This window comes from Letharia lupina (genome assembly GCF_014066315.1).
Source record: "Letharia lupina isolate WasteWater1 chromosome Unknown contig_4, whole genome shotgun sequence".
Lineage (NCBI taxonomy): Eukaryota > Fungi > Ascomycota > Lecanoromycetes > Lecanorales > Parmeliaceae > Letharia > Letharia lupina.
In genome coordinates, this window is record NW_023502973.1 from 1,931,023 (window position 1) to 1,944,593 (window position 13,571).

The 13,571-nt window shown below is 47.7% G+C and overlaps 4 protein-coding genes across 4 annotated transcripts; 2 read left to right on the forward strand and 2 right to left on the reverse strand.

Moving 5' to 3' along the window:
- Positions 1 to 199: 199 nt before the first annotated feature.
- HO133_008089 (uncharacterized protein) lies at positions 200 to 4,236 on the forward strand (the record flags this gene model as incomplete). The annotated part of the gene is made up of 3 exons (XM_037298957.1): positions 200 to 390; positions 440 to 3,114; positions 3,176 to 4,236. The coding sequence occupies 3 exons, from the start codon at positions 200 to 202 to the stop codon at positions 4,234 to 4,236; spliced, it is 3,927 nt and encodes a 1,308-aa protein (XP_037156293.1).
- Positions 4,237 to 6,466: 2,230 nt separating this feature from the next.
- On the forward strand, positions 6,467 to 8,922 carry HO133_008090 (uncharacterized protein; the record flags this gene model as incomplete). The annotated part of the gene is made up of 7 exons (XM_037298958.1): positions 6,467 to 6,709; positions 7,033 to 7,520; positions 7,641 to 7,708; positions 7,785 to 8,024; positions 8,172 to 8,618; positions 8,849 to 8,854; positions 8,909 to 8,922. 7 exons carry the CDS (start codon positions 6,467 to 6,469, stop codon positions 8,920 to 8,922), a joined length of 1,506 nt encoding a protein of 501 aa, XP_037156294.1.
- A 576-nt stretch (positions 8,923 to 9,498) lies between these two features.
- HO133_008091 (uncharacterized protein) lies at positions 9,499 to 11,295 on the reverse strand (the record flags this gene model as incomplete). Its single annotated transcript, XM_037298959.1, has 4 exons — positions 9,499 to 10,064; positions 10,110 to 10,701; positions 10,758 to 11,089; positions 11,193 to 11,295. The coding sequence occupies 4 exons, from the start codon at positions 11,293 to 11,295 to the stop codon at positions 9,499 to 9,501; spliced, it is 1,593 nt and encodes a 530-aa protein (XP_037156295.1).
- A 973-nt stretch (positions 11,296 to 12,268) lies between these two features.
- On the reverse strand, positions 12,269 to 13,427 carry HO133_008092 (uncharacterized protein; the record flags this gene model as incomplete). The annotated part of the gene is made up of 2 exons (XM_037298960.1): positions 12,269 to 12,307; positions 12,432 to 13,427. 2 exons carry the CDS (start codon positions 13,425 to 13,427, stop codon positions 12,269 to 12,271), a joined length of 1,035 nt encoding a protein of 344 aa, XP_037156296.1.
- Positions 13,428 to 13,571: the final 144 nt, after the last annotated feature.

Consider the following 13,571-nt stretch of genomic DNA (forward strand, 5'->3'; position numbering starts at 1 on the left):
ATGCCGGCGTCTTAGAGTTCCCTCTACGTTTGCCATCATTCATGCCATCGCCGTCACTCACTTCCTCTCCTTTCTACCATGAGATCAATGCGTGGGCGACTCAGGTAGTCGCTAGAGATTGCTCTGCTACTCACGCACTCACTCACAGGGCAAGTCAACGTGAACATACCGTTCCAGCCTAGGAATAACTGCTACTGGCATGGCTTCCTCCACTTCAGCAATCGCGGGGCCTACGTCGTTCAGCCAGGCTTTGGATCAAGGTGGCACAGCGAGTCAGTCAGCAGGCATTTCACTCGACTCATTCCTTGCCTCCTTGATTTCTGGTCTCGCTGTCTTTGGGATAGAGTTCAGCCTTTTTCTACTGCTTCATGGCAGGTTTAGCAGAATCTAGTAAGCCTGCGCACATATATTTTTGGAGAAACTGCTAACCCCTAATTAGCAGACCACGTACATTTCTTCTCCCTGAACGTGAACGAACTGCACCACCTCCCAAAGGTCTTTGGCAATGGATTCTACCCGTTTTCAAGACGTCAAATTCGGACTTCATACAGAAATGTGGGCTGGATGCCTATTTTTTCCTACGATACTTACGAACACTACTGAAGATATTTATCCCGATGGCACTTGTCATCCTCCCCATACTTCTTCCCTTGAACTTTGTCCACGGAAGGGGCCCACACTTTGCTACAGGGAACTTCAAATCAAGCACTTATACAAACGTCACAGGACTCGACCGGTTCGGCTGGGGCGATGTACCGCCCGACAAGAACAATAGATACTGGGCTCATCTTGTCTTGGCTGTTGGCGTAGTCATCTACACATGCTTTGTGTTCTTTGATGAGATCAGGGGTTACATCCGTCTACGCCAAGCCTATCTGACTTCACCCCAACATCGACTGCGAGCTTCTGCAACAACTGTTCTAGTTACAGCAATACCACCTAAATGGTGCACGTTCGAAGCCCTTGAAGGACTTTACGATGTTTTCCCTGGTGGAATCCGCAACATCTGGATCAACCGTGATTTCGACGAGCTCCATAACAAGGTCAAGCGTCGCAACAAGCTTGCTGGTTCCTTAGAATCCGCAGAGACGTCACTTATAAAGAATGCGAAGAAGTCACATCTTGACAAGCTTGAAACGGAAGCGAAGAACGCGGGCGGAAAGGAATCTAAGGTAGCCGCATCAGAACACCTAAAGGCGTCAGAAGTGCAAAGCGTAGACCTGGCTCAAACAGACGGCATCAGTTCTGGAGATCCACATCAAGTCCGGCATACGATAGACGAAGCGCTGGCGGAGTCTTCCAATGAGCCGTCAAGGGAGCAATCTCGAGACCGAAAGAAACCTCTAGTGCCAATCCCTGCTCTGAGTCAAGGAATGGAAGCTGTTGGGCATGGTATTGGCAACCTGGGGAAGACTGTTTTCGGAGGCTTTAAGACAGTTGGCAAGGGTATTGATGAGCGGTTAAACACAATAGGAGGATCCATTCCGGCGACTCCTGAGCCAGCAGCTCCACGGAGCAAATCTCATGTGGAAAAAGCCAGCTCCGGCTTAGACGGTACTCGGTCACGGTCGATCTCACCAGATTCTGACTATCCATACAAGAACCGTGACGCCAGCCTAGGAAGAGACCACCAGCAGAGCTCTAGCGAGCCATCAAATGATAGTACAATTAGGGAGAGCGTATCACGAGATGGGCCCGCATATTCACTGTCGAGGTCGAGTCGTTATGGTGAAGGCCTGGGCATCGAAGGCGCACCAATTGATCACAGGACCAAGCGGGACTCGGGCTATACAGATATATTGCGCAATCCTGAGCGACTTGGAGAGGCCGAAGAACCGCACCAGTCAAGGTTCTATCTCTGGAATCGCAAGAAGAATGTACCGTACGGTATTCCAAGTCCTACTCCTCACGGTCGAGAGGAAGACGAATTCCCGTTGAGCCGCCCAAGTCCAATGACCCCGGGGTGCAATGCCCAACCCACTGTCAATGGTCCAGGATCGAACCCAGGCTTAAAAGGGGCGAAAGACCACTCAAAGAAGTCCCGTAAGGAGTCGCCAAATGACAAAGCGAGTGAGAAAGAAGCCGTCGACTATCCCATCGCCTACCACGAAGACTATAATACCAATGAAGGTGAACCTGTGTGGAAGCGATATTTGAAGGAGAAAGATCGTGAATCTATGAGACTTCCCATCTTTGGTTCGCAATGGATGATCTCCTTGCCACTATTAGGACAAAAAGTTGACACGATCGATTACTGCCGTAAGGAGGTCGCTCGACTCAATGCCGAGATCGAACAAGATCAAAAAAACCCCGAGAAGTTCCCACTTATGAACTCTGCATTCGTACAATTTAACCATCAAGTAGCTGCACACATGGCCTGTCAAGCTGTCAGCCATCATACACCAAGCCAAATGGCTCCAAGAGTTGTGGAAATTTCGCCAGACGATGTCATTTGGGACAACATGTCAATGAGATGGTGGGAGTCCTATGTTCGCCCCGCCGTTGTCCTTGTCACAATTGTCGGACTGGTAATCGGGTGGGCCTTCCCGGTCTCATTCACTGCTATCTTGTCGCAAATCAAGGCGCTCACGGGCACAGTGAAATGGTTGCATTGGCTTGCCCCTGCGCCGAGAGAGGTATTTTCAATCATCCAAGGTGTCTTACCTCAGGTCATCCTGGCACTCCTCTTGGTTCTACTCCCGATCATTTTACGATTTCTTGCTAAGGTTCAGGGCGATTATACTGGCATGGCAGTAGAGTTGAGCGTGCAGAAATTTTACTTTGCGTTTCTATTCGTGCAGGTATTCCTCGTGATTTCAATATCGTCTGGGATCACCTCGATTATATCAGAAATCACACGACACCCTCAAAGCGTACCAGAACTCTTGGCGCAGAACCTGCCCAAAGCTTCGAATTACTTCTTCTCGTACTTGCTGTTGCAAGCATTATCGGTTAGCGCCGGAGATCTCGTCCAAATCGTGGGCTTGATTGAGTGGTTTCTCCTCGCGCCGCTACTCGACAATACCGCCAGGCAGAAATGGCACAGACAAACAAATCTGCCCAACATGCAGTGGGGAACTTTCTTCCCAGTTTACACCAATTTGGCATGCATTGGTGAGTCAATAAGGAGAACGCTATCATACTCGCAATCATTGAATCAGCTGATATTTTTCAGGTTTGGTGTACTCCATTATATCTCCACTGATCATGGTTTTCAACATCATCACCTTCGCTTTGTTTTGGCTAGTCTATAGGTACAACACGCTCTATGTGACAAAGTTCCGCTTCGACACAGGTGGCTTGCTCTATCCCACGGCCATCAATCAGCTCTTCACAGGGTTGTATCTAATGGAGCTTTGTCTAATCGGCCTATTCTTCCTCGTTAGGGATGCAGCACCCGATGGCAAAGCAATTGGCACACCTTGCAAGGTCCAAGGTATCATCATGATTGTTGTTCTTATTCTTACCATTCTCTATCAATGGCTCCTCAACGGTGCATTTGGACCATTGCTGAGGTACTTGCCCATCACTCTGGAAGACGAGGCTGTGATGCGCGACGAGGAATTCGCACGAGCACAAGAAAAGCGTTGGAAGCTGGATGAGAACGAGCAAGAGGGTGACGACATCAACGATGTTCTCAATGATCGCGAACGTCTTTCTGCAGACGATAATAGGGCGCGTGAGAGTATTGAAATGCAGAACATCGAAGCCCCCAACGAGCGTGGTAGACTGGATCCAAGAACTCTGGGGCTGCTAGTACCGGAAGCGGTGGGAAATCTCATTCCTCTCAAGGCATCGTCCTGGGCGGACCGTTCCCGGAAGCAGACGCCCTATTCTCCTGGACAGAACGGACAGGTTGCCTCGCCCCGGCAATATCATCGCCAGCACCATCCTGCGCGTAAGTCACCAGATCTTGAGGCTCAACGCAGTGGAACGAACGCGATCGGAGAAGCTCTGTTCGCGGGGATCAATGATGAAATCGAGGATCTGACGCCGGACGAGCGAGACAAGCTCGTGCAGCGAGCCTTCCAGCATGAGGCGTTAAGAGCCAGAAGGCCTGTGATTTGGATCCCTAGAGACGATCTAGGAGTGAGTGATGATGAAATTTATCGGACGCAGAAGTTGTCGAAGTACATCTGGATTAGCAACAAGTTTACGGGCTTGGACAGCAGTGCGAGGGTCGTATACAGAAAGAGTCCGCCTGACTTCTCAGAGGTGGACTTGATCGAGCTCTGAGATGATGGCTCGGCAGAAGACTGATATGGTTTTATGACGCATTAGGCAGGATGCAGAAGGGAGTGGATTGTATTGCTACGTTCTGAGCGTGATTAGCGAGTGAGTGACATTGTGCAATACCCATTATTGTTTTCTGGAGGCAGTCTTGATCAACAGCAGTCAGTACCTTTAGGTGTACTTTTAGTCCTATATAAGCAAGTAATGTACGAAGTCGGAGAATACGGGTCAGGGGACCACGTGCCAAGCCAAGCTGTAAGCCGGAGAGCTTATGGGGGAATCGGGGATACCCGGATACCTACCGGATACGGCAACCCATACTGACAGGGTGGTCAACCCCGCGATTTTGATTTTTGAAAATCGCCAAACCATATTTCATAGCCACCTCTCAATTCATATATCAATCTATCAAAATATATACGATGGCTCTATAGAGTATAAATATTTATATTTAAAGTTCTAGACGCTAGAACTCTTATACTAAGATCTTAAATAGTACTCTCTTTAAAGAATTATAATATTATCTAGACGATACGCTTAGAAGTATTTTAAGAGTAGAGTTAGAGTTAATACTTTCGCTAACTTTTTATAAATACTATAAAAATATCTAATTAAATCTTTCTTTATTAATAATAAAATAATTTATATTATTTATTTCTAAATTATATTATAGAATACGTATTATAATTTATACTCTTTAGAAATTAATTAATTTCTCTAATATATAGTAATTATAAGAAAGAAGCGAAAACTAAAATTTGAAAAACCGGAAAATGAAAAAATGGAAAATGAATTTTCGATGATATTAGACTCGATCTTAGATCGGAGCCTTAGAGTTATATAATAATGTAGAATTAGAAAGATATATATTCGTCTATAGATCTGGTAGTAAAACTAATTCTTAAGGAAGCAAAGGAAACTCGGGGGGGATCGCTTGCTTAAGCTTATCCACCAAGACTCCGCCAAGACTCCGCCAAGCGTACGTCAAGCGTACGTAGGCCAAGTAATCCAGGGTCCTCTCGCTTAGGACCCACAAGCCCCTTTTCTAACAGGTGGTTGATCTCTCTGTCAGTCTGGGTTACCGTACTAGAACCGGTTAAAATAAATAACGAATTTCGCGTTTCGCACGTAAATCGAGATATTTCATATAGTAATTTCAACTATAACTAAGAATTTCACGTATATAAGATTCTCTATATAAGATATTTTATAAAGATTAATTCTATCTATTTATAATATTATTAAAAACTTATTTAATTATATAATAGATTAAGTAAGAGAGCGTATTAAGTTAAAGTAATTTTTACGCGTTAAATTTAATAATTTTCGCGTTTTTTTCTTCTAGTCTTACTTATTCTTTATATAAATAGCGTAAATCTAGTTAAAATATATAAAGTTCGCGTATAAAATTATATAATATATTAATAGCTATTATATGTAAAAAAATTAGATAGGTATATTACCTAGGTAATCGCATAGCGTAAGCTATAAAACGTCGAGTTTTGATGGAAAACCCGAAATCCGTCACTTGTTTTGACCACTTCGAGTACCGGAGTATTCTGGAGGTAATTACTTTAGCGTCGCTTGAGATGGCTCATAAGCTTTCGGAAGCTCGGGAGAGTGACGACAGCAATGATGAATGATGAATGATGAATTATCTGCAGCTAGTTGATGTGTCCAATGGTCGAGTCTTAAAACTTACACTCCTCCTCACATTTCAATTCCCACACCTTCCAATTGTCTAAAGCTCAACTTCAATATCTAAGGGAAGCGGTAAGCTCCTCGCTCGTCTCATCCTTCCAAAAGCTCCGCCATCTACTATATTCGCGCTGATAATTGTTAATATCCAAGATCTACCAAAACCACCAATCCTCATCAAGATCCAAATCCCAGGAAAAGACATCTCACCCGTCTGGATCATCATGTCTCTCGCACGTCATGTTAGTAGCCTACAATATCTCGCCAAGTCTTCTCTGGTCCTCTGGTCTAATTAGTCTCAGGTCGATCCGGATCAGATCATCCAAGCTCTGGTAAGAAAGCATTCACATCTTTCTATTCGTCTTCATTTGCACAACCGAAACTAAGTCTACCTCATCAGCACGACCATCCCAGTAAAGCTCCCAATCAGACTCCGCTTCATTGACTTACTAGGGTGAGTTGTTGCTCCGATTCTGACCAGCAATTAGGCCAAGCACACAAGCACCATGTCCACACAAAGAGCGCTGTTTCCACCATGACACCGTACTCTTCCCGCTATGCCAGTCAGCAGGAGATCTCCAAATTCAAGATCCCCAAGGAGGGAGCTCCTGCAGATGCTGTCTTTCAGATGCTGAAAGACGAGTTGGACTTGGATGGTAGGCCGAATTTGAACTTGGCCAGCTTCGTTGGCACCTATATGGAGCGTGAAGCAGAAGCCCTAATGGTGGAGAATTTGTCCAAAAACATGAGTGATGCCGATGAGTATCCCGCCATGATGGTACCTAAATTTCAGAGTTATTCTTCCCTGTTTTGTACCAAACCTTGAGAGTCGCAAGACATAGTCTTGTAGCGAACCCCTGCTCCTACTCCTGAGACCGATATCATTAACCCAGCTTTCGTGTCTTGATTAAGCAACGCTGACTCCGAAATGTGCGTAGGCCATGCACGCCCGTTGTGTACGTCTTCTTGAAGTTTGATACTTCCTTATCACCCCACAATACAAGCCCCGAGACACGTTTGGGGAGTGGCTAGTCTGTGGACATGTTTCATGGCTGGCAACCCTCTCCTCACGGCAATACTGATTCCGAAACTTCTAATTAGGTTTCAATTATTTCCCATCTCTGGGGTGTGCAAAAAGGCGAAACCGCCATTGGTTCTGCCACGACCGGTTCTTCCGAGGCAATTCATCTTGGCGGTCTTGCCATGAAGAGAAGATGGCAGGAAAAGCGTGATGCAGAGGGCAAGGACAAAACGAAGCCAAACATCATCATGGGCTCCAATGCTCAAGTAGCTTTGGAGAAGTTTGCTCGTTACTTTGAGGTCGAAGCTAGAATTCTGGATGTCAGCGAGAAGAGCAAGTACAGACTCGACCCTGAGCTTGTGAAGAAGAACATTGATGAAAACACTATCGGGGTGTTTGTGATCATGGGTAGCACGTACACCGGTCACTACGAACCAGTGGAAGAGATCTCGAAGATCTTGGATGAGTACGAGGAAAAGACTGGGAATGATATCCCTATTCATGTCGATGCTGCCAGTGGAGGTTTCATAGCTCCGTTCACACATGCTCATGCTGGTGGACCAAAGTGGTAAGTCATTCTCCCAGCAGGCTATCACGTTCTTGAGTGCTTGCGCTCTTCTTTGACGCACATCGACTGGCTCCTATTTCCAAAGTGTGGTTGGGAATAACCCATACCAACGACGAACAGGAACTTTGCGCTCCCTCGTGTCAAGTCAATCAACACTTCTGGTCATAAATTTGGTCTCGTATATGCAGGTGGGTAGACCTGGCTTACAAGCCCATTCGAATAGCTCTGACTTAGGCTACTGCCCACATGCTGACGGGTCCCCAGGTGTTGGCTGGATCATCTGGCGAGACGAGTCGTATCTTCCCAGGCACTTAATCTTCGAGCTGCACTATCTTGGCGGCACAGAAGAGTCATATACCCTCAACTTCTCTCGCCCAGGTGCTCAAATCATCGCTCAGTACTATAATCTTATTCACCTTGGCTTCGACGGGTTCAGAGCCATCATGGAGAACTGCCTTTCCAATGCCCGTCTCCTGAGCAAGTCCCTTGAAGCTACTGGCTGGTGTACGTATTTAGATGTCCATGTTTCCTCTTTTGGACCAAATCGCTGAGTCTTGCGATATGTCATGAGAGTACTTCTCTTTAGACAAGCTCCAAGGCTCAATGTACCCTCTTAAAATAGGCCAAACTGACATCGAAACCATAATCCAGATACCTGCGTTTCCGACATCCATCGTAAGAATAAGGATGGTTTCAACGAAGAGAACGAGACCAGCGCGGATTACATTGCGGGCCTCCCGGTTGTTGCTTTCCGCTTGTCCGATGCCTTCAAAAAGGACTATAGCCACGTCAAGCAAGAGAGCATTAGCACTCTCCTGCGTGTCAAGCAGTACATCATTCCCAATTATCCACTTCCGCCCAAGGAGGAAAAAACGGAGATTTTGCGTGTTGTTGTCCGCGAGAGCATGTCACTGGACCTTCTCGACCGGCTGATTACCGATATTATCGCCGTCACCGAGCAATTGATGAACGCTGATCCCATGGATTTGTCGGCCTTCCAGCCCGGTGCAACGACCATTGAAAAACAGCATCAAAGCAAAGGTGTCGACCACGTTAACAAGCACAAGGCGCACAGACCAATGAGCAAGGGCGTTCACCGTACTGTCTGCTAAACGAAGCGGCCGGGATTACAAGAGCGGGGTAAGATGAGGCAACGGGTAAAGCAGCACGACGAATGGAAAAAGTACCTGTTTGGAGCTGTACATACAAAAAAGCCCGGGGAAGCAGAATAAAGCATATCAATAATAAAAGTGAAGAGAACCCGGATTTCGACAAATGTGCAAAGATGAGTCCTTTCCAAGCAAGAGTAGTTCGCACGTCGTTTAAAGTATCTGGTATGGCGAGCGACGACGGCAATCCCTGGACTGTTTGAAGCTGATGTGCAGCAGAGATGGTTGAGTGAGAGTCTTTGGTGTGCCATCTCGTGCGGTCTGGACAACCTCGATCTCGACCTCGATTCGTAGCATCCGTATCCCCGAAGGTGTCGTTTTCGCTACTCGCATCCTGTCAAGTCTTGTCTGCTACCCTTGGCAACATCTTCGGCAGGGGCGATGGCGAGCATTGTTCCTCTTTGATCCTATCTTGCGATTTGAAGCACATGCATGTAGGCTTGTCAGGACGTCCTTGGGTTTCGAAGATACATTGGCTCTAGAACTCGGTATGTTGCCCAGAAAGGAAAAAGAAGAAAGTGCCGGTGTCATAAGAGAAGTTCGGAGATTTAGACGTACTAGTACATCCCACCCCGCGGGCTTTCGGACAATGGCAACAATACAAGAAAACGAATAAGGCCTCGGGTATAGCAACGATCACCAAAAAAGATCGGCAAATTCAGTCATACATTCTGACACTTTGCCCACTTCATTCCAACCTGACCCATTCACCAATCCCAAAACGCTCCCTATTCCAGACCACAAGATCCATCCCTATTGCGAACCGTGTGTTTGCCTTTTGTGCTAAATCATCATAGACGATCGTACGCTTAATGCTGCTGTTTCTCATATTTGACAGCATGCCTATCACCTCCGACCCCGGTATGCTGCTCTCCACTGTCCTGGCTGCTGCTCTCGCCCGGCTCCCTGCCCATTATCATATCTTTCTGTTCCGTAATACCGTGTCTTTCATGTTGCGGTAGATCGACCTCACCCTTTCGCGGCTCTGTACTCGCTGGTGTCCACGCCAGGTAGTCTCGCCTGACCTCGACGTAGTCGTAAGCGAATTCACCAAGCTGGTCATCGTCCATGCCCAAGAGCTCAGCTTCTTCCGATGCTCGCAGGTGGAGCCCTGGGATGTAATTGATGCCATAAGCTAGGATGAGACTCATGGTGAAGGCCCACCCGATTACGGCGAGGATATAGGCGAGTTGAACGTAGAATTGGCGGTAGTTGTGATTGATCCAGCCGCCGGTGATGATGCCAGTGTTGACACCGTCAAGTCCGATGATGTAGGTTGCGCTGAAAAGCGCATTGGCCATCAGACCGAGCATTCCCGCAACAGCGTGCTCAGCGAAGATATCCAATGCGTCGTCAATGCGTAAGTAGTATTTCACTGTGACATGTTAGACGGACAAAGACGAGGTTGCGGAAGGCGTACCCTTAGTAGCATAATTGCAGACCACTCCCGATACGACGCCCAACACGATCGACCCCCAGGGGGTGCAGTATCCAGATGCAGGCGTGGCGGCGACCAGGCCAGAAATAGCGCCTGAGCACCAACCCACCATGGACCATTTTCGTGCCAATCTGAAATCAAGAAGCACCCATGATGCCGAAGCAAACATGGCCGTCAGATTGGTATTCCAGCAAGCTTGCACCGCTCTCAGATTCGCCCCAAACGCAGACCCTCCGTTGAACCCCAACCAACCAAACCAAAGGAAGACCGTGCCCAAGACGATCAGGGAGACATTGTGTGGACGGAAGTTTGCCATCATCTTCTCCTGGCGTTTCCCTAGTACGAGAGAGTATGCCAGAGCGGACATGCCAGAGCCTATTTCGACGGGCCCGCCGCCGGCGTAATCCTTGACACCGTATTTGAACGCCCAGCCGTTGATATTCCAAGCCCAACAAGCAATTGGACAGTAGACCAGTGTGGCCCAACAGAACATGAAAACCAGCAAGGGGAGCACACGACCTCGCTCAGCGACGGCGCCTGATGTAATGGCGGCTGTAGTGGCGCAGAACTGCAACTGTAGGGAGAGATCAGCATCTAGTGAAGGGTTGAAAGAGCGAATGCTCTGAGTACCTGATAGAAGCTATACAGCAACTCGGGGATCAATGGCGACCCAGGACTCGGAGCACCGAGCGTGTTGGTCAAGCCGAAATGCTTCAGATCTCCGATAAAGCCGCTTGTTCCTTGTGCCGAAAATGCCAGCGAATAACCCCAAAAGTACCATTGGAAAGTGATGACAGAGAAGGAGGCCATGGTGACCCAAAGCATGGTCAGAGCGGATTTCCTCCTTGCTAGCCCCGAATAGAGAAAACCTAGGCCGGGTATCATGACCAACACCATGGCCGAAGCGACAATAATGTACGCTTGGTCGCCAGGGGCATACCATTGATTGAGATTCTCCACGGCTAGAGTATTTGTTAGCTAGCTCCGTTATCCAGTAATCGTAGCAGCTCGGGGAAGAAAGGGTTGTGGCAAGTAAGTTATGAAGATGGAAGAAAGTAGACTCACAAGAGTCACCACCCGAGAGGGGGTTGGTGCCATTGAAAGCGGTGGGTGCTCCAATCCATGAATAGGAAGGGGCATAGCCTGTGGGAGCAGGATAGCTGGTCATGTTGACGGTTAAGAGGCACTGCCAAATCTCCCGTTGCTTTTTCCGAACCCGATGATCTTAATCGGGTGACAGGTCACGTGTGCAGCAAGCTCGAGCGGAGGAGGGTGATGGGGAGGGATTTTGGAAGAGCTGATGGCGACACAGCTTTCTTGGCGTGAGATGTAAGAGGGAGAGAGGAATTGGGAGATGGAATGGGGATTTATGTCTTTTGAGGCTCTTGTCACGGATTTAGTTATCTGGAGGGGCTTATCAGGCAAGACAAGAAATAAGCAGCATGGCATTTCCAGGATGTGGATATGGGAAGCAAAGCCGGTAGTACCGTGTTGGAGTTTCTTTTGATGATATGCTGCTATACCTTACCCTAATGCTTGTATCGAGCGCCATTCCGCCGCAATTAGATCTATCATCTGCGGGCCATCCAATTGTATGATTGATAGATGATAGATGATTGATGTTAGTTGATATTTTCCCGTTGCTGGCGTGTGAAGGCGGGGGAGATATCTTCCGCGTACTCTACTTTATTTTGCGGGGAATAGAATAGCAATACAGCATTAAAATAATTTAAGTAATTCAGTTCATTGTCAGAGAAAGGATGAAGTCATGATTGGTTAGAGGGCGATAGATTGTGTGCATTTAGATAATTCTAGTAATTTTTAATTCCGTACTTGGCCAAAGCCATGACGCAGCTGACTCGGCGCTATCGTGGGATGTCTTGGCGTCTTCAGGTCTGCTGAGTGTGTGATTGGATAGAGTGGTCCTTATCTTTACTCCTCGAAAATGCCAAGCCTCTAGTCGAAGTGATAAACGTAGCCAGTCCCCAATTCCCAGTCCCCAATTTCCAGATCGCCGCCATTCCCATTGCGGCGTGAAGTACTACCTTACTTTACTGTCATACTCGTAATTCCTTTACTGTAGATCCGAGCATCATTATTGTTCTACAGAGCAAGCACCATTGCAGCTCCTCATTCACAATTCATCCCTTGACTGGGTCAAATAAAGCATCGAGGATTAACTACCCTTCTCAAAAAAAAAATTGGGTCTCGTGCTACCTACTCGGATGGGAGTGCTTTCCGCAACTCAGTACTAGTACACAAGTCTATCCAGATGGTGCATTGCTAAATAAGTCTTCTACCAACGCTCTCCGCTTTCACCGTCTCCCCTCTGTCCCACATCATATCTGCTTCATCCATCTCATCTTCCATCCCTTCATCCCAAATCTCGTCCTCTATTGGCAAAGCAGGCGGCGACAACGCAACTCCAATGCCGCCAGCCGTCCAGTTCCATGCACTTCGCATCGGTGAAACTGGCGAATCATCATCGGCCACAGATGCTGGAGGACCCTGGTCTTGCTCGAGCCCGAAGTCGAAAGGCACTTCAACTGCATCTGGCCGGGCGCAAGGAGAGATTGGCGGACTTTCGGTGGCTTCTGGTGTTATCCAATCCGTCATGTCAACATCATCTTCCCATACGTGAACGACCCGACCTGACATCTGCCGACTGTTTGGGATTGAAAGCTTTATCTTTGCTTTGTCCACGTGCCCATGAATCTCCTTGACGCTATTTTTGGAGCTCGAGAAGTCCATGACTGGGAAGTGGAGGCCGAGGCCATTCATTCTTGGCCTTGGATCAAGAGACGATGATGCTTTCTGGTCCTCTTCTGCTATTGGTGATAAAAGTGCCTTGGCTACTTTCGTTGTACGTTTTTCTGCTGCTCTCCTAATTTTGCCGATATAACTTCCAGTGCTTTCTTGGACTGTTAGTTTGCCCTCGACTGACGACGTGTCGGGCTCCGTGTCGAGACAGCTAGGATCAAGAAATCCAAACCCGGTCTCCTGAACAGGATGCTGTTCTTTCCAATGACATGAACTAGGAAAGTCGCATTCGTCTTCGCAGTGTTTCCTGCCAGCCTTTTCACCTTTTCTACTTGTCGCTCTTTTCCATCTAGCAAAATCTTCCCAGCCACTGTAGTCAAATTCACTAACACAAGCTCTGTGCTTCTTCACCTTGCCACTGATTTTGTCGACGGTAGTGCCGCCGCAAAAGTAGTGGCCGTCATGAAGGCATCTTCTTGTGGCACCCAAATGGTACCGAGTGTGGCATTTGTGGCAGGACCAGATCCAAGGCATTGGCATCGAAGGGGGCTCAATTGCAATCTGTTTGCTCAAGTTGAAGGCATTTGGGGGCTGTGTCCGGGGGCTTGGGAGGTTTGGGAAGTGTAGAGGGGTGCGAGGCGATGTAGGACTGGCAGGAGAAGTTGGACCTGAAAGTCTGCGAAG